Here is a 19,431-nt window from a genome sequence, read left to right as displayed (position 1 = left end):
TTTTAGTGAACAACTTTCCTTTTCATTGAGTACACCTCTTAATTATTCCATAACCAACTGCATTATACCCATTTCTTCTGTTGGGTTCCTAGAGGAAATCCTTAAAAAGCTCTCCCTTTTCTTTGTTGATCATCTTAGCTGTCTATACTCCTTTATCTCCATAAAAGATCTTTGGAATATAGTGTGATACTGTCATTTCATTTATGCAGTGTCCAAGTTCCCATAAGTATAAGAGGTGAATCTAAGCCATAACGATTTAACATCAAGTCCCAACATGTTAGTGAGGAAGTACAACAGCCTAGAACTTAGGAAGGAATGTCTGAAACAGTATTGTAGCTCATTCGGAGGCCTTCAGAGAAACACAAGGAGTAAGGAATAAGTAGTCTCATCTATGATTCACATGTTTAAACTGTGGGCCTACCCCTTCTGAGTCATCACCTGGATGATGGAAACATACTCAGAATCATTTTAGTATCTCCTGCTATGTTTAAGACACTCTGGTGTACTTTTCAAGCAAGGTTAACACCAGAGTGCCAGCTTGTGAGTTCCTTCTGACCCATCTGTTTCCCAACACTGAAGGAAGGAGTCACATTGGCACAGTCCCAAATTCTGTCATAACCTGCCTGTTTCACCTCCCTGAACCACCTCCTACCCCATAACTCCATATATTTAACTTAAGACAAATACTGTCATGGAAAGCTGTCTTGAACACACAATGTACAAAGCTACAGATATGTTTCCCTTGTGACTACTTAGCCTCATCTCAGGCAGTTGCTGTCACTGGGCTATGTTCCTAGCAGAGCTCATTCTATTAAGCATTACATAGAGTATACACTATAAATGGCAGCATAGTTTTTATTATTAAATTGGACAAATTCTATGCCAAGTCATAACTGCCTGACTCCTTGGTTTCATATTTTGTATCATATTTTGCCATTTTCCCATTTCCCATTAGCTTAATTTGCATCCATGTCTGTATATAGTAAGCAGCATATTGTTTTGCTGGGAGAAAACTACTTTGTTAGCCTTGAATCAGCTGAAAGAATGGGGTATAATGACTAATATGGTCACTATAACTGTAATCTCGGTTTCTGTAGCAGAACCGAATTATGTTCTTGCTTAACAAGGACCATCTGTGCAAACCAGGGTGATTATATCATTCCTAAAATTTATTCAATAAAAAATTTTGAGTCCAGTGAATTACATTCATTTGGCCTTAAACTAAGATTAAAAATTAAAAAACAATGTAATCAGGATTGTCTTCAAACTTGTCAAATTCACTGTAGTGCTGCAATCCACTACAAGAGGAGTTAACAAGTTTGAGAAGAAATAACAGTTTCTAGCACCACACATACATGCTTTTCCTTAAGTTGATTTTATAGTGTTATATGTTATAAAGATTTTGTTCAGATTTTTTCTTGTTTTGTTTTTTTTGTTTGTTTTGAGACAGGGTTCTTCTGTATAGCTCTGGCTGTCCTGGAACTCACTCTGTAGACCAGGCTGGCCTTGAACTCAGAAATCCGCCTGCCTCTGCCTCCCAAGTGCTGGGATCAAAGGCATGCGCCACTCAGCTTGGTTCAAATTTTAGCTTTTCTACATGACCCTTGCTTTTGGTACTATGGTTTGAACCCAGTACCAAAGTGCTCTACCACTGTGTTCCCAGCTCTCTATATGTGAATATGGATGGATTCAAAGCTAACTACTGTATGAACTACGGACTTCCAACTTTTTCCTGAGAGAAAAATCATTAAATAAATGCTGTGTTCAGGCAAAGAAGTAACAATTTAAAATAATCTGATAATTTAACCTCATTTATTTCAATAATTTCAGTGTATCTTCCAAAGATACCTAGGAAAAGTCAAATTTTTTACATATTTTTTTTCTTGTCTTATCATTTTGAATGCCTGAAATTAGTTCAACTCTAAACAGGTCATGAGTGAATGATTTACTACTACCCTCAAGAGTAAATACTTCCTCTGTAATTATAGCGTATTAAACTGATGACCTTAGATTACTTTTGATGGACATTAAGTAAGGACAATTGTCCTTCAGTGGCACTGAGTGGATTAGGTACAGGGAACACATGCACATGCACACACGAAGGTCACTGTCTTCAAAAATTAAACTAGTGGGATTCCTCATCTTTGAAAGAAGTATTTGAAAAACTAGAAATACCACAGAAGTATTTAAAGGGAAAACATCAGGAAAGGCCAGCATCAAATGAGATTTCTTTCAAATAAATCCCAGATCTCATGATCTATCACACTATCAAATCTACTTATTTTTAGTCCTGATAATTCAAAGCACCCTGTAAGTTTTCTTAAATATCTAAACTTAACCATTCTGCTCTCTTAATATACTTGCTGCATCTCAAGGAAGAGCAGCCCACTCCTATGTGTAATTCTATCGCATGTGAAAACAGACTCATTGATGGACGGGGGAAGACATTTCAAAGCATTAAGGCTAAGGCTAAGGGAATTCTGGAAAGCTGCTTCATGTAAGACAGTGCCTGTGGATTCCAGCCAGACTCCTCCACTGCATACAAATGAAGACACACAAGGCCCCAGCTGCTACTGGCAATCATCCCATGACCACGAGGGTAGCTAGACCTAGGATAATGCCAATCCTGTGGTTGAAAGACAGTAGGGTGGGGGTGGGGCAAACAAGGTTTTGGTGCTATCACTATATCATTGGAAAAAAAATAAGGTCACTCCACCAGGAGACTTTATATAGTGTGATTCAATAATTTTTTATTAACTAAATTTTATTTACATCTTGTTTATACCTAATAGAAATCAGATATGCATCTTTTATACTATAAATCTCAGACTTAGCTTTTCTAATTTAAAAAGCATCTTTAAATATCTTCTTATAGTTTTCAAATACTTGAGCTGCTTTTTATTTATTTTTAAATTTTTTCTACATTTAGTTCATTTTTTACTCAGAGTTCTTGCTGTAGGCTTTGTCTTGAATACGTAAGACCATTTGGCGTGCATAGAAATCCCTGTACTCTTCTGGTAATTCAGCCAGTGTTTTCAAAGCTCTGTCCAAGATCTGCACAGCTCTGGATGCTGCTACAGGATCTTTGTTGCCATAGGTATCTGTTGTGTCATAGCATTCCGACGGAAGATGCTTCCAGAAGATATTCACCCCCACTCCAAACTCTTCAGAAACTACATTATGGAACCATAAAGCTGTAGAAAGTTTAAAAAAAAAGTTAAAAATAAAACCTACAGTTTAAAAAAAAACAAATGTCAGTGAAATATCACGAGTTGTATAAAGCCAGTCTGTAGCAAGCTCCGTCGCCTGCATGCTCCCTGCTTTCCAGTCACTCACTCATCTGCCAGCTAGCTCAGTGTCAGGAGCACAGCCCTTGTTCTCAACACCCGAGGAATTGTCATTTTCCCATCTAGCTTGAAAGACATATAAAGTTGGATTTGCTTTGAGATTCTCAGATTCAGGGCAGTCATTTGTGTTGCATGTTTACACTTCCTGATTTACACAACCACATCAGAACATGGAGCATTTTGTACACAGAACATTTTAATTACTTAAAGACTATGCCTGGTCCTTTGTGACTCAATACAGTACTCAGTCTCAAACACTTCCTGTTCCAGTAGCAATCTGGTTCCTAACTTGGGCAGTCTGCACTGTTGCTTCAGTTCTTATATTTCTAAGGTACTCAGATCCATTCTCTATTTTTTTTCTGCTACTTTACCATAATTATGAAAAAATACAGCAAATCCTTTGCTGGCAGTGGTGATAAAGAAGAAACTTGATCATATTATTGAGCTATTTTTTTCATTTTCACTATAAAGTTTACTGTTTTCAACTAACATTTTCAAAATGGAAGTGCTAGAAGAATATTAAAGAACACCTCAATGTAACAGATGGAATGCTAATCATGCCAAGAAATGTTTTAGTCTTGTGAAAGGAGGGTTTAAAGCGTAGAGACATACATTCTAAGAGTGCTCATAGAAAAACAATACTTTTTTTAATAAAAGTAATCTTATAACAGTTTTGGTTTTAATTATAAGGTCTTTCAGAATCTTCTTTAACTTGTTAATACAACAGAACAAGCTAACATTCTGATAATTAATCTAAAGATGGGAATCTTGGTTTTATATTAAAATACATGCAAATATTTAACCTACAAAATCTAAACACAGATAAGAGAAAACTATATAGCTCTAATCATGTTCTACAAATATGAAAAACAAAACTTTAATTTACAAAATGGCAACAGACTTAAGAAAATGGCGTTGTTGCTGAAATTTTGTTGTTGTCCTTATGCTCAAGTAATTTACAATCTGAGTATGTTACCTGATTCTTACTGTGTATGGATGTTTCGAAAGTTAATTCTACCACTGAATAAAGGCATCAATAGTTTAGGACTACAAATGTATTAATTACAGCAAATAGAATTACACAAGTGAAACTGGCCAATAAACCCCATCACTTTTGGTCTTTATAATCTTCAAGTATTCACTTAAGTATTAATTACAAATATTAACCATATTATCATAGTTACTAACAACTTGGAAATTTTGTGAGCATCTAAACTAACGTGTATTTATTGAACACAGAAAACTATACAGAAAAAAATTTTCAGATGTTGATACTATACTTAATAAAAACCCAAAATCTTTTAGAAATAGTAAATTTCTTTTACCATTTCTAAAATGTCTATATACTTTAAAAATAAAGTAAATAGTAAAAAACAACCAAGTACAATCTTTTCTTAGATACAATGATACTCATTTTTTAGTAAACATGGTACTATCTTAACAAGTAATGGATTGCTTTACAACAGGAATATATTTTGAGAAAACATCATGTAATTCTGTGAATACCAGATGAAATGACCTACTACATCCCTATGCTAATGGTATAGCCTATTACTAAGAGGGTGTAAACTTGTATGAGTTTACTGTTCTGAAGACTATAGGCAGCTGTGATATAATGAACCTGGATATCTAGATACAAATAAAAAAAAATACATTAGCGTGGTTTAGAAACCTTACCAGGAATGAACAGGACATCACCAGCTTCAAGGATACACTCATACCTCCTTGCTTTAGGAAAGAGTGGGTATTTATCCAGGTCTGGGCTGTCAATATTCAGCACTTCTGATTTAGAACCTGAAAGTCCCCCAGAGATCATATAGGTTAAACCAAATCCACATTTTAAAAAGCAATCACAAATATAAACTTGAAACTTAGTTCTTTTCAATTACTATATTCACTGTAAGAAGTATTCTTCTGGAACCTAAGATAATTTTCAATGGCCATTCTTTAAATATGACAACTGACATCCATCATCTATGCAATGCTATAAGATAATCTGAAAACTCATGTGTGTGTGTGTGTGTGTGTATGTGTTTGACTTTTTGTTTTTGAGACAGTTTCTCACATATCCCAGGCTGACCTTGAACTATATGTAGCTGAGCAAGGAAGGTCTGGCCTTAAACTTTTCTCCTGTTTTGTTTTGTTTTGTTTTGAGACAAGGTTTCTATGTGTAGCCTGGGCTGTCCTGGAACTCACTCTGTAGACCAGGCTACTCGGAGATCCACTAGCCTCAGCCTCCTCAGTGCTGTCATTTAGGGGGTGGCCTTGAAAACTCCTTCTTTATACTGCCTATCAATCACTATACACACACACACACACACAGGAAAATACTGTACATTTAGGAAGAAGTATCCTAAAACATGTTCTTCCTATATTATTTTAAAATAACTGAATAAACTCTAGAAACATAAATCATACCTGATAAATATAAATATTGTGCATCCTGAGGATTGAACAGTATAATTCGCTTCTTTCCTGTCACTTGTATTAAAAAGTTATCCATTACCTAAAGATCAATACAATAAGGAGATGTGGAAGCAGTATCTAAAAATTCAATTCAAGGACATTCTAAATACTTAACCACAAACCTTATTCTATCTTTTTTGGTGGTGGTGGCGGGTGCACAGGATCTCCCTATGTTGTCCACACTGACTTTCTGATACTCAGGCCTCAGTTTCTGAGCAGCCAACATCACATATCTGAGTCACTACATGTTACTTAAATCCTATTCCTTTTGTGAGATCTGACTTACACAAAACTCTTACAGCCATAATTCAAAATGTTTTTATTGGAGACATTCCTTCCCATGTTAAGAAACATGAGAAGGACCAGCGAATTAGGAAAATGGGAAGTGGAAATCCAGTGTAAGTACACCTGAGGCTGCCTCTGGCTAATGTTTATGTTACTAAGTTTTTAGGAATGTCTTGGGTCAAATAGAAAGCACTAACACAGCTCATGTTCAACTGCATATACATCACCTACAGCACGGTCATAAAAACTATGATTATGAGACTATTTGCAAAGGACTACTCGATCAGGCAAATTTCCATAGTATGCTTTCCAATGAATCACTGTTACCTTTCCCTCGTGAATAAAGGGTGCCCACTCTTGGTGCAGATTGTGCAAATGGTAAAAGGCAGAGGCACATGACTCAGTTGAAGAATTAAGACATACACTGAGTAAGCAATCATTCGTGGATCATCACTACTGACACAATCTTCTTTTAGCACTAATCCCTCAGTAGCAAACCTTAACTCTGTAATTATAACCTCTGTTCCTCTGACTTCTTTTTAAGAAAAGCATTATATTCTATTGCAATTTAATGTCAAAGGAAATACTTAAAACTTAAAGCATAATCTAGAAAGCTAAAAATGTATGAAGTACATTATTTTCTCAACAATCATTCCAATACAACTTTTGAAAATATCTAAGATTTCGTGTCTGTCTCATCTAATTATAGAGTTACTATGCTGAAATCCCCTGGAAGTTTCAGGACATACTAGGAAATCCATACACGTGGCATCACAGTTTGGCGTGCTGTCACACACCTAGATTCCTGCCAGTTGGGAAGCAGAGAAAGAAAGGTCTAAGGTCAAGTCTAGCCAGGGGTTCAAAACAAGAGTCCCATTTCAAAACACCAAAAGGCTCTGGAAAAGTACTGGGTACCATTAGCTTCTTGTTTCTCCTGCTGCCAACACCAAACTTTATATAATACCACTTAAAATTTGCTTATTATGTTTATATGTATATTTCAGCAAATAAAACCAGAAGAACACAGAATCAAGATCACAGAGACTGCATACCCTGCGTATATATCTTAAGACCTACAGATACCTCAAACTCTTATTCTTGCAAATCCTTCCCCATAAGCTCCACCTTTCCCCTAAATAATATGACTTGGACAGTCGGCCAATTGTTTCATTAATACACTTTCTATCATACTGCTTTGCCCTTCTACGTTTCCCCCTACCTTTCCACAGGCCAAAACCATAACTGCCTTTTATCTATGGTTTATTATGTCGGCAATGACGTAAGAACACACCACTAAGAGTCACGTAAGAAGCTAGGCTTTGCTCCCAGCTCACTCCACCACATCACTACTGCCCTCTTACTCTCACAGCTCCACTTTTCAGCCAATGACACTGCACAGATCAACAAACTAGTCAATAAAGCCCAAGCCGTGAACATTAGACCTGTAACGTACATCATAGTGAGTCCAGAGCTGTAATCCAGGTGAACTAATTCGAAAAACACTGGAAAAGAACTGCTCCTCTCTGAAGAACATTGGAAACGTAATATCTCCTCCTAATGATGGAAACTGCTGTCTGATATCCGCAACATCCTGAATTGACAGACATACCAAAGTACTCAAATTAGTATCTGGAAAGAATTTCATAATAAACACAACACAGGCATAAGGATCCCTGTAAGGCACCCACACATGGAATAGTAAGGAAGAGGCAGTCTTCATCCGTGTTTTAAAGCCTGATGATGGAAAAGCCCAGCAGCAACACCCAACCTTCCCAGTGAAGGAGTTCTTCCTACTTTCAGCATGACTTATATTTTTTTTCTTAATAATTTGGCTCTGAATACACATAAAGGCTCATCTAAAAAATCTTCAGTACTTTTAGGTAAGTATGTCAGTAACTGAACTACTGTCTGTAAAATACTTAGCAGTAGGGGATTCTTACTGTGTGTAAATTAGATGACTCTAAGATTCTATAGTTCTGAATAACTAAACAATCAGTTTCTGAAGATTTTTCATTCAGGGGCACAGATCATTGAAAGAAACAGACAACAATGAAATGGGTTATATGTCTCCAACAATAATATAAAATTCATACTGATAATGTGAAAATGCTCACTGACATTTTAAGTTACTGTTTCAAATCCACAATTCTTACCTTCCTCGGGTCTTCTCCAAGTGACCGTAAGTAGTATTTCTCATCCTTAAACACCCCAAAGAAAAATACTATCAGCATTCATCAAAAAAATAAATAAATAAAAAGAAATAAGAAGGGAGTAAATCTTAAAATATGACTTAGTTAAATCATATAAAAAGTTCAATTACCTTACCCTTTCTACTGATGCTCCCTGGTGGCCACATAAAGAAATGTCTTTATATATTGCTCAAAATTGGATGCACAAAACAGTAAATAAAACAATTCTAACAGCAACATAAGCATTCCTGTAGCTCCGGTTAACGTCTACCTCAACTCACATGGTTTTAATATTTGACAAATAAAATGAGTGCAACAATAAACTTGATACAATATAAAATGAGATAAATAAAAACCTTACCCTTTAGCACATTAAAAAACAGGAGACTGCATTGTGCCAGACTGTTTCTCTCCAATAACCTGCATTTTCACACTAAGACCTTCTGAAGTGTTAGCTTATGCATGACTTAGAAATGCATCATTTTAAGAGCAAAATCATGCAAGTAGTTTCAAAAGTTACCATTTATACTTCTGAGTAGCTAAATTAGAAAACTAATTATAAAATAGTTACTGTAGGGCTAAGTCCAACTATGTTACCAGCATCTGTGACAGCCTGGCTTCTAGTACTCGCACCATAAACCACAAAACCACTCCTGCTACATACATTTCCTCAGAGAATGGAGAACTGAGATCAAGCAGGTCCAGTCAGGCACATTCCAGTGTAAGAATTCTGCCTTTCAGAAACCAAGACAGACTGCTGTAACAAACTTCAAGGCATATCTCATTGAACTTTATAAATCTGTAATTATAAATAAGCAATTTAGCTGTTTTCATATTTTTAGTGTCACAATGAAATCATTCTTTTTTTATATATATAAATTTTTTTTAAAGATTTATTTATTTTATGTGACTGCTCTATCTGCATGAATACCTACATGCCAGAAGAGGGCATCAGACCCTATTACAGATGGTTGTGAGCCACCATGTGGCTGCTGGGATTTGAACTCAGGACCTCTGGAAGAGCAACCAGTGCTCTTAACAGCTGAGCCATCTCTCCAGCCCCTGAAATCATTCTTTAAATAAGATTTGAAGTCTGTTCTTCAAAATTTGAATTGTCATTTAGCAAAGACGTGATGCTCAGTTCTCCATCAAGAAAGAGCCCTTGCTTATTTGAAAAGAATGCATTTAATTTGGGGCTGCCAGTTGTCAATTTCTTCATGTTCACCTCAGCCTCTCACCCAAGGTTACATCATTCTCATCTGTAGACCCAAGCAACAGTCAACAAAGATGGTAAGCGGTCCAGAAGCTGCCGCCTATGCAGGACGCGCTGTCTTTGCTTGGGCTCACAGGGAACTAACTAGTAGACTCCAGCTGTGTACAGTTGTGTCTGATGACTCCCCACCACATACCCAAGTCCTCTCCAGCTTCCTCTTCCTTCCTCTACAGGCAGCACTCCCTGACGTTCTGAGTCCACTCTCAGTGTCAACTTTCCTTATGACTTAACTGAGAATCCATGTTAATCTGTTTATGTATACTCTATAATTTTTAAACTTAACCTTTAGTTTGTCTCTGATTCTTTTATGACACATTTCATGGCAATTTAACTCTATGCCATTCATTAATTTTTGATGGGAAAACAAATCCTTAAAAGCAATGATTATACACATGCAAAGACTGGCCACAGTGCTGAGGAACAACTACTGAAGGCTGGCTTGAAGAGACATTCGAATCATGGTCAGGCTGGAAGTCCACCCTTATTTCTTCTTAAGATGGTTGTGAACTTGGCTTCTGAGACAGCTCACCAGTTTGGCTGCTGGGTCAGTGAGCTTCAGGGTCCTCTTGTTTCTCAAGAGGATTTAGTCCCTAGCACTAAAATGATTATAAGTCTATGCCAGGGTGCCCAGTATTTTTACATATGTAGCTTATATCCTCATGCTTACTATGCAAATATTTTACCAACTAAAGTATCACTCCAACTCTAACATAACTTAAAACTGTACTTATGTATAAGCATTAATGCCCTACTCAAGACATTTAAATATATAATTACTCGGAACTAAACTATAATGTAAAATCCTGCTTTAATCTTAAACAAATGTTACACAGATAAATTACTGGTTACTATAAAATGTAGAAATTTTAATGTAAGATATGAAAAGAAAGTTTTCTATTAACATTTAAATTTTTTCAGAGGAAGGAGGACTAATGATTAATAGTTGGGTAGTTTCTGTGTCAGGTACACTGCTAAGTATAGATTATTTTATTCACTTAGTCCTTAAAAACCTTATAAAATATGTAGTTTTTAACCTTCATGTAGAGATAAGTATATTTAAGAAAAAATAATTTGACCAAAGTTTGAGAGCTAATAAATAGTAGAGTTACAGCTTGTAGAATAGCCAACTGAAGTTCAAGAATGTCTATCACATTGGGAGGCAGAGGCAAGCAGCTCTCTGAGTTAGAGGCCAGCCTGGTCTACAGAGTGAGTTCCAGGATAGTCAGGGAAACCCTGTCTCAAAAAACAACAAACAAAACCCACGAAGAGTAGCTATCAGCGATTAGAGCTTTAAGACATCATCCTTTCTGATCTTTTGTAGAAAACAACCTACTGGTCCTTTACAAAGAAGTCCGTTGAGTGCCTGCTGTGTAAACACGAGGCTGCGTCAATACCCAGCACCTATGTAAAAGCAACTATATTTGGCAGCGTGTACTTCTAATTCCAGTACTGGGGACAAAGACAGGAGATTCCCTGGAGCCTACTGATTAGCTAATCTTCCAGGTTCCAAAAGGCTTTCCTCATAAAAATAAGGGAAGGAATGACTGAGGACGACACTTGAGGCCAACCTTTGCTCTCCACACACATGGACACACATATAAAACCATTTTCTATATGGCTTTGGTGATTTCTAAAAAAGGAAAACAATTACCTCTGAAATAAAGAATTCTTTATGTGTTTCTTCGGCTGCTCTCTGGACCAACTTGTTAAAAGGTAAAGTTCTGAAATAAACATAACAGAATCCTTAGATGTAAAAATAATACACCAAATAGTAATTCATTCACTATGCCTGCAGGCTTGGTACAAGTGAGTGTCACATGCTTTAAAAATTGCAGCTTTAGTATAATCCACATGGATAGAATCTTGAATTTTCAAAACTCATTTAGCAGTATATAAATTTGACCTGTGTCCTGAATCTTTAGACTTAAAGATTTTAAGTATATGGTACAGATGGATCTTCAAAGGTCACTGTCCTTCTGTTCCTGTTACTGAGAAGTGCTTCTGCAGTGTCAGATTACTCTGAAACTACACAAACCAGAGCTGAAGAGAAGCCTGGTGTTGCTCTTGAGGACGATGTGCATTCAGTTCCCAGCTCCCACATACTGGCTCACAGCCATTGGTAACTCCCATGTCAGAGGATCCAATGCCCTCTTCTGGCCTCCCTGGACACCAGACACATGCAGTGCACTTACTGTATTGCTTATACATACATGCAAGCAACTCATCCATGTAGAATCTAAGTTTAAAGTTAAACTGCACAGCCTTTGGGGCTCCGGCTGGCCCGTCTTCAAGTGTAATAGGCAGACAAATCTTGTAAGTGGGACAAGGTCACCAGGGAAGATATCTCCACCCCTTACTCCTGCTCTGCCTGCCATGCTACAGCTTCCAGAAAAAATGGTTGGATATTTAAGAAACAATGTTTATTTCCAGTACACCACACTCTTCAAGTTAGAGGGCTATTTTTGTGCCAGTTGTCCTAGCACTTTCCAGAACTAAAGTACTTTCCAGATGTAGTTTATCAGCAGAGGGCTTCCTAATTAATTTTAAAGATTAATTAATTAATTTTTAAAAAATTGCAAAACCATTTTCAATCATGAAGACAGTACTATATCAATAGCAAGTCAAAGAAGTCCTCAAAAGTTTGTCCTCCAACCCCCACTGGAAATCTGTCAGTCTCATTACCAAGCATGTGTAATGGGAATATGAGGTGAAGAGCTATTGTAGTGGCTGCATATGCTTGGTCCGGGGAGTGGCACTATTAGAAAGGGTGGCCTTGTTGGAGGAAGCATTACAGTGGGGGCGGGCTTTGAGACCCTTCTCCTAGCTACATGGGAACCAGCTTTCTCCTGTTTGCCTTCCAACAAGATGTGAACTCTCAGCTCCTCCAGCACCAATCCTGCTTAGATGCTGCCATGCTTCCTGCCTTGATAATGAACTGAACATGTAAGCCAGCCCCAACTGTCCTTTACAGAAGTTGTCTTGGTCATGGTGTCTCTTCACAGTAATGGAAGCCCTAAGAGAGCTATAAACTATATCATCTATGAGATGATGACTTGAGCTAACTTACTTTTTCCTAGTATTGTTGTTTTCCTAAAACATACTAAAAAAAGATGAAGGTTTGATGTCAGCTACAATACCAGACAATGCTGTTTACAGGAATGCAGTTTTCCTGTGTACAGTGTGTGAAAATGCCCAAGCTGTGTGGCCTATTTCAAGCCACTGGCTTTGGGGAACACTTACCTAAGCTGGGCACGCTTCAGTGCCATCTCCATAGTCCTGTCTACTGAGACTAAGTTATCACTGCTTGGCCAAAAATGACTTGGAACTACAGAAATCACTGATAACATTCTGCTTATATGCTGCTTCCAGCCTCATGTTCCTGTGAGACCCTAAGTGACTGTTCTGTCTGTTACCTTGGGGAGTGTAGGTTCTGTGAGTGTGAACATCAATCTAAACTATAGCTCTGTCCAGGACATCCAACTTAGGTCATCAAGGCTGCAAAATACACTTTATCCTCTGAGCCACAAAATACATTTTTTCTTATTAATTAATTAATTTATTTCTTACACTGCATATTTTATTCCCTCCCACCACACCCCTTGTCCACCCTCTGACTGTTCTACATCTTGTACCTCTTCCCCACCCTCCTGTCTCCTCGTGGATGTCCCCACTCCTCCTCCCCCGTCCTCCAGTCTCCTGAGGGTTAGGTGCATCATCTCTGAATGACCAAGGTACATTTTTTAAAAGCTTCATTTTTCTCATCTGTAAAAATTATCATAAGCAATATTTGTATTTACCATCTTATATTTTAAATGGAGAAAAAACACATCTACTTTTTTCCTTGTACAAAAATAATTGTTCGTGTTTTTAGTTGCTCTAGTGAAAGGCTTTGAAGAAGCTGGAATAGAAACTATTACATTATGTATGTGTTTGAAAAGCAAGTTTTGGAAAGTTTAAGACATAAGAAAACATCAAACCCATGCAGGATGAAGTTTCAATACCCACTTGCTATGGCATTAGACTATGGAAATAAGTAAGTAATATTAACCACAGACTGAAGACACTCATCGCTCTGGTACTTTCTTCTGCTTTTTTGATTAAATTAAAAATGTCAAGTTCTTACCCTTGGAAAACTTATAGCAATTAAATTCAGCCTGTGGCCTGTGAAGCATCCCAGAGCTACAGTGGTGACTACTCACTCAGAAACTGAAAAGTGCTGTGGCAGCTACCACACAGGCTTGCACAGTAGCACAGCCCGGACAGAAAGCACTCAGCTCATCTCTAACATCACTGAAATCCTGTGATCAACAGGGTCTTTTCAATAGATTCCATTTACGGGCAACTGCACATGCTCAGAAAGTGCACATTGTTTTCTAACCTAACATTTTTAATGAATTGCATAGGAATAAATAGCACATAAAATCTACAAGGAGACCCTTAAGGCTTTCAAGTTTAGATGTTCAGCAGCTGATTTACGTGTCATAGACAACACTATCAAACAAGCATGAAAGATGTTATTAGCATGCAAGGTCATTTCATCAGAAGATTCAACATGGGTTTTAAATGCTACTAAACCAAAGAAAGTGTATACCAGATACAAGTAACCCTATGCTTTTTGAGAGGCAGAAAAAATAACAGGCTTTAAGAAAACTTCTTGTGCTGGGTAATGGCAGCAAAAATGAGTCAGTAAAGACTGAGCGAACACAGCACACAACTTCAGAGGCAACCTAACTCCAAGAATAGAAATTCTCTGTTCCATGACTCCATAGAACACAGGGTAAACCCTATATTTAAAAAATAAACCTGTGGAAATTGTCTCTGTACAATTATATAAACTCGGAATTCTTGTCTTTTAAGCCAGTCATTAAAAAGCAGTAAGCTATTCCATGATTACATAAACTAGACTAAAGATGGAATGCAGTATGGTCTTTATATAATGATGTAAAAATATTTTTAAAGATTTGCAAAGTTATTTGTATGCCCAGAGTAAAGAAAATACCTATAGACAAAGTTCTTACTAATGAAGTCCATCTGTGCAACTGCAGCAACGTGAATCTTCACTTCTTTCGTCCCTCCAACTTGACTCAGGTAATCCACTGTCCATTTGCTTGTACAAGATCCTAAGTCGAGTCCTTCCAACACGAGAGGTTTTCTCTGTAATGAAGGTGAAAAACACAGCAACTGCCTTGGTATCAGAGTGTGGCTTTCATCTCAGCCTAAGATGTCCAACTTAAAGCTTTTAATAGTCTGTGCTATTACTAAGCTATGTAGATGGCTTACATCAGACACCTAGAGCAAACTTAAGAACTGGAAAACAAAACAGCCTCATCAACAGATAAATTCAAATACTATATATAGTATTTTCATGTACAAAAATGTTACCCTATTTTTGTAACTTTTAATTCTGCTATCCTTGTAGCTTTCTATGCCATGCAGGAACATAGGTACTGACGTGGCCTCTGCCTGACGCACCAACTTCCCATATGGACTCCATTTGTGTTATCACTTGCTCACAAACACAGCATATAAAGACAGACATGTTATTAAACCTAGTTTTTCTGGACCATTTCAAAGGTAAATTGTTAACATCATGTCCTCTCATCTCTAAGACTTAAGTATGTCTTCTGAAAACAAAGCTACTTTCTTACAGAGCAATTATCAAAGTTGTACTTCACACTGACATATTATTATGTAATGTACCATGTACATCTGAATTTCACTAATTATCCTAATATTTCCATTAGAGTTCTCTCCCTGACCCAGAATTCAGGCTGAGATGCCACGTCAGATTCAGTGAGCACAGCTCTTTCCATCTGGAATGGCTCATCAACATTCTTTGTCTTCTGTGACCTGAATATATTTGAGCACACAGGCCAATTACTTGTTGAGTGGCCTTGGATTTGGGTTTCTCTAGTTTCTCATGATTAGATTTGAGTAAGGAATGTTCCACAGAAGGAATGGTGCAGACCGCCCAGGGCACATGATGCTTTGCCCTGACACCGCCCCAATCCCTCGTCCTCGAGCTTTTCTGGTATAATTTTAATGCTCAAATTATTGCAAACTTGACCAGAAGACTAGCTTTTTTATAACCTTAAAAACTCAATATTTCCTTACTCTGTAGCAAAATAAGGTGATCCAGTTCTTATTTAATTTCCCTGTCAAGCCTTGCAATCCATCATTTGAGGAAACTCTGGTTTCTTTTTCCTGGGAACTTTCCTTTTGACATTTTAATGTATGCATATAATGTATTTTTATTACATCCATCTACCCTACAGGAGCTATTTTAGTGCTATATCATAACTTTTGCTTTCTCAATACTAAAAGCGAAAGACATGTAAGGACATATGCAAAATCTAGATATGTGATTACATAACTTATCTCTAAACATATATGTACCATGCATTATGAATAATACATATGCCAAGGTTAACTATAGTCATTATTGTTTGCATCTTTGCAAATTTTTGTTCAACAGTAAAAAAAAAATAAAAAACAAAAAAACAAAAAACTTATTTTCTACCATCAATACTTAATCATCTGTAAAATTCTAGAATTACCAGAAAATACTCTCAGAACTTCTAGATCATGGGGTATAAAGCCCAAGTCTTCTCACTAAAATTGTTTTCAGTCCTTTTCACCTTTTGATTGAAGACACGTAACTAAAGTATTGTTTTACAAGTAACTTCGGTTACTTTTCCACTCTCCACAACTCCAGATAAGCTTGCTCGTTGTTTATTTTTGTTCTTTAGGGTTGTTTTTAAACCATTTCTCACTTCTGTTGAATTCTGTTTGTTTTGTTTGAGACAGTCTTACTATGTAGCCTTGGCTAGCCTAGAACTTACTATATAGTCCAAGTTGGTCACAAAATCTCAGAAATCCAACTGTCTCTTCTCAACCCCCTCTTTGTTTTTCTTGTAGATTACTGTTTTTCTTGTTTGTTTACTTTAGATTGTAAAATATTAATCTGACCCCAAGGCTAGCTATCTTAGCACATGCTTCTAGCTCATACGCACTCATCCTCTAGAGAAGCCAAGTGATTTCTTAAGTACCATTCCTATATTTCTTTTATTCAAAGTGCCCCCAACACACAAACAAAAAAAGGGTTTTCTTTTTACAAGTTTAAAACATATACTTTGAAATTCATAGCTATCAGTTCCCACACGTTATTCTTTTGTATACCTTATATATGAAAGAATGAGTAATAATTTATCTAGTTATACTCCCATGTATTGTTTACTTCTAATAACTACTAGTATAAAGAGAGTCCTGTAGATATTGTCATATATTTAAAGAAATATCTGCAAAGTAAATTCTTAAATATGAAATTGCTGGTCTATAGAGATGGCTCAGTGGTTAGGAGGACTGATTGCTCTTTCAGAGGTCCCGAGTTCGATTCCCAGCAACCACATGGTGGCTCACAACCATAATGGGAGCTGGTGCCCTCTTCTGGTGTGTCTGAAGACAGCTACAGTGTACTTAGATACATAAAAATAAATAAATTGCTAAAAAACCCAAGTAAATAAATATGAAATTGCTATACACACAGTGACCCCACACACACACACACACTGAAGTAGGAGAGAGGTTTATTGACAAAGGCTGAGACAGGAGATGGTAGAGATGCTAGTGAAAATGAGCAAAATTCATTATTTTCATGTATGAAACTTCCAATGAGTTAAAAATCGCTCAGTTATAAAGTAAGCATATAGTTTTTTAAGTTGTACCAAGAGTTAAATCACTTGGTATAAACCAGTTGGCTGCTATTTCAAAACACCCTCATTGAGGGCAAATTATCAAAGCTTCTTAACCTTGGGCAACATATGTAGTCAAGATTATGTACAGTACAGGAGTGAATGAGTTGACTACTGATGAAAAACTGCTCTGTTTTTCTATTAATTTGTTTTGTTCTATTTCCAACAGACTTACTACAACTGAAGTGAGGCAGAAAGACAGGGAAAATTAAGGACATGGGATGGGAAGATCCTCACCCTGCAGTCTAAAGTCTCTCACCAGCTGAGAGGTAAGAATTCAGTACAACTAGTCAGGGTGTAATGGCACATGCCTTTAATCCCAGCACTTGGGAGGCAGAGGAAGGCGGATCTCTGTGAGTCTGAGACCAGCCAGATCGAGTACCAGGCCAGTAGGGCTACACGGAGAAACCCTGTCTCAAAAAATAAAAATAATAATTCCAGCACAATTAAAATATTTTGCTGGGAGGTTGCCTCCATGGAGATATTTCTTTTATAATTAAGAATAGCAACAAATCATGGCTAAGCCCAAAGCATATATGTATGCCCTTTCCTGTAAGCCAGTTGTTTTCTAGGATTCCCATGAACAAGACTAAAGCTCCACTAGCAGGAAAAGTCTCGTCTTTTTATATTTTTGGGTTTTTTGGTTTTTTTTTTTTTTGTTTGTTTGTTTGTTTGTTTGAGACAAGATTTTTCTGTGAAGCCCTGGCTGTGTCCTGGAACTTGCTTTGTAGACCAGGTTGGCCTGGAACTCAAGAGATCTACCTGCCTCTGCCTCCTGAATGCTGGGATTAAAAGCATGCGCTACCACTGCCCTGCAAAAAGTCAGGTCGCAAACAAACTCCTGGTTCAACGTTAGTAAACCATAGTTTTGCCTGATCAAACTGTAATATTAGCCCAAAGCATCTCCCTATTGAAGCATGTACTAAAGCCACTTAATAAACTTAAATCCTGCTTCATATTGACTAGAAATTCTTCTAGGGTCCTCAGGAATCCTTCTCAAAGGGACACTTCAGGCTGCTCCGGCAGCATAGTGTAGCTGTACCCACAGATCCCGTCCTACTAGCACTAACATTCTTAGAGACTTTTTTCTCTTCGAATATTCGCTAGAATCCTTACTGTTATTCTGCAGTTTGGATTTTGTTGAAAAGTCCTGACAGCAAACTTGTTTTCTTTTCTTTTTCTTTCTTTCTTTTTTTAATCTAACTACTTTCTAGCTTAAAAAACAAAACAAAACAAAACTAAAGGACTTGTTAAACCTTAATTATGATTCAGGTTTAAATCAAAGAATGACCTGTACCAGAGGAAAGGTACGAGGAACTTCCCATTGGTTTCCCTGTTGTAATCCTTTGTTAGACTGAAATACTGAGCTTCAAAAATCTAGAACCTCGAAACAGTCAGGGGCTGTTAGGACCAGGAGAAGGGCGAGGGATGCTGAGCTAGACTTTAGGGAACTCCACAAAAAGGAGCACGTGAGGCCATAAAAGCCACACGAACTCAATAAGACTCCCGCCAAGGCCGACCTCTCAGTGAGCTTTGGGAAAATGCTTCATGCCACCCAGCTTTCTCCGGTCATCCTGCTCCCCAGAAATGTGGGGCGTTTTCTCTAGGGCTTTTAATTCCCGAGCAGGTCTACAGGTCCCTTCCGTTCTCTCCCCTGGCAGGAAACCTCTGGGCTGCAGGAGAGCAGATGGGCCGCCAGAATGTTCCGGGTTGTTTCCCCTGTCTTCCCGCCGCGGGCCTCCTCACCTGAGGGTAAAGATGCTCCACGAACTGCTCCCGCGAGACGCCCCGAAGCCGGGGTACCGGAAGACGCTGCTCAGCCATGGTGGCTCAGGCTAGTTTTCTAAGACCTGGGAATTTGGACGAGTTCGTCCGCGCGTGATTTTTCGCCCCCCCGTAAACACCACCCCGGAAGAAAAGGTCCGCGAAGGTGACGGACCCCGGAGGGTGGCTGGTTCGAAGCACGCGACGGGAAGGCGGAGGGCTTAGGCCTGGGCTGAGCGCTTACACAGCCGAGATGGGAGGACTCACCAGAGGTGGCAGCAGCTAGGCGGCCTTGGCTCCGCTTCTCCAACACCGGCGAGCTGGTTTCCCTCCGGCCTGCTTTCGGTACTGCACAG

At 37.9% G+C, this 19,431-nt stretch overlaps 1 protein-coding gene across 3 annotated transcripts; it reads right to left on the bottom strand.

Moving 5' to 3' along the window:
- Positions 1 to 2,747: 2,747 nt before the first annotated feature.
- On the bottom strand, positions 2,748 to 19,421 carry Tyw5 (tRNA-yW synthesizing protein 5). Of its 3 annotated transcripts, XM_052192423.1 has the most exons (9): positions 19,058 to 19,297; positions 14,579 to 14,714; positions 11,212 to 11,281; positions 8,252 to 8,296; positions 7,867 to 7,891; positions 7,552 to 7,689; positions 5,766 to 5,853; positions 5,025 to 5,141; positions 2,748 to 3,194 (listed from the first exon to the last, which is right to left on the bottom strand). In XM_052192423.1, exons 1-9 carry the CDS (start codon positions 19,133 to 19,135, stop codon positions 2,938 to 2,940), a joined length of 954 nt encoding a protein of 317 aa, XP_052048383.1. In that variant the 5' UTR covers positions 19,136 to 19,297; the 3' UTR covers positions 2,748 to 2,937. The 3 variants fall into 3 exon arrangements, with proteins under 3 accessions (XP_052048383.1, XP_052048382.1, XP_052048381.1); XM_052192422.1 differs by lacking the exons at positions 7,867 to 7,891; positions 19,058 to 19,297 and adding an exon at positions 19,343 to 19,421 and having other exon boundaries at positions 2,750 to 3,194; positions 14,560 to 14,714; XM_052192421.1 differs by lacking the exon at positions 7,867 to 7,891 and having other exon boundaries at positions 2,750 to 3,194; positions 14,560 to 14,714.
- Between the last annotated feature and the right edge of the window lie 10 nt (positions 19,422 to 19,431).

The sequence above is a fragment of the Apodemus sylvaticus genome, chromosome 9 (assembly GCF_947179515.1).
Source record: "Apodemus sylvaticus chromosome 9, mApoSyl1.1, whole genome shotgun sequence".
In the NCBI taxonomy this organism is placed as follows: domain Eukaryota; kingdom Metazoa; phylum Chordata; class Mammalia; order Rodentia; family Muridae; genus Apodemus; species Apodemus sylvaticus.
Note: the sequence above shows the minus strand (reverse complement) of the source record. Positions and strands in the feature narration are given on the sequence as shown.

Excerpts from the sequence above, each read along its gene's own strand:
- Tyw5 (XM_052192423.1), bottom strand. The coding sequence starts at position 19,135 with ATGGCTGAGCAGCGTCTTCCGGTACCCCGGCTTCGGGGCGTCTCGCGG. Across the intron at positions 8,297-11,211 it reads AAGAATTCTTTATTTCAGAG|GATGAGAAATACTACTTACG; the intron begins GTAATTGTTTTC and ends GGGGTGTTTAAG. Across the intron at positions 5,142-5,765 it reads ACAATATTTATATTTATCAG|GTTCTAAATCAGAAGTGCTG; the intron begins GTATGATTTATG and ends GGGGACTTTCAG.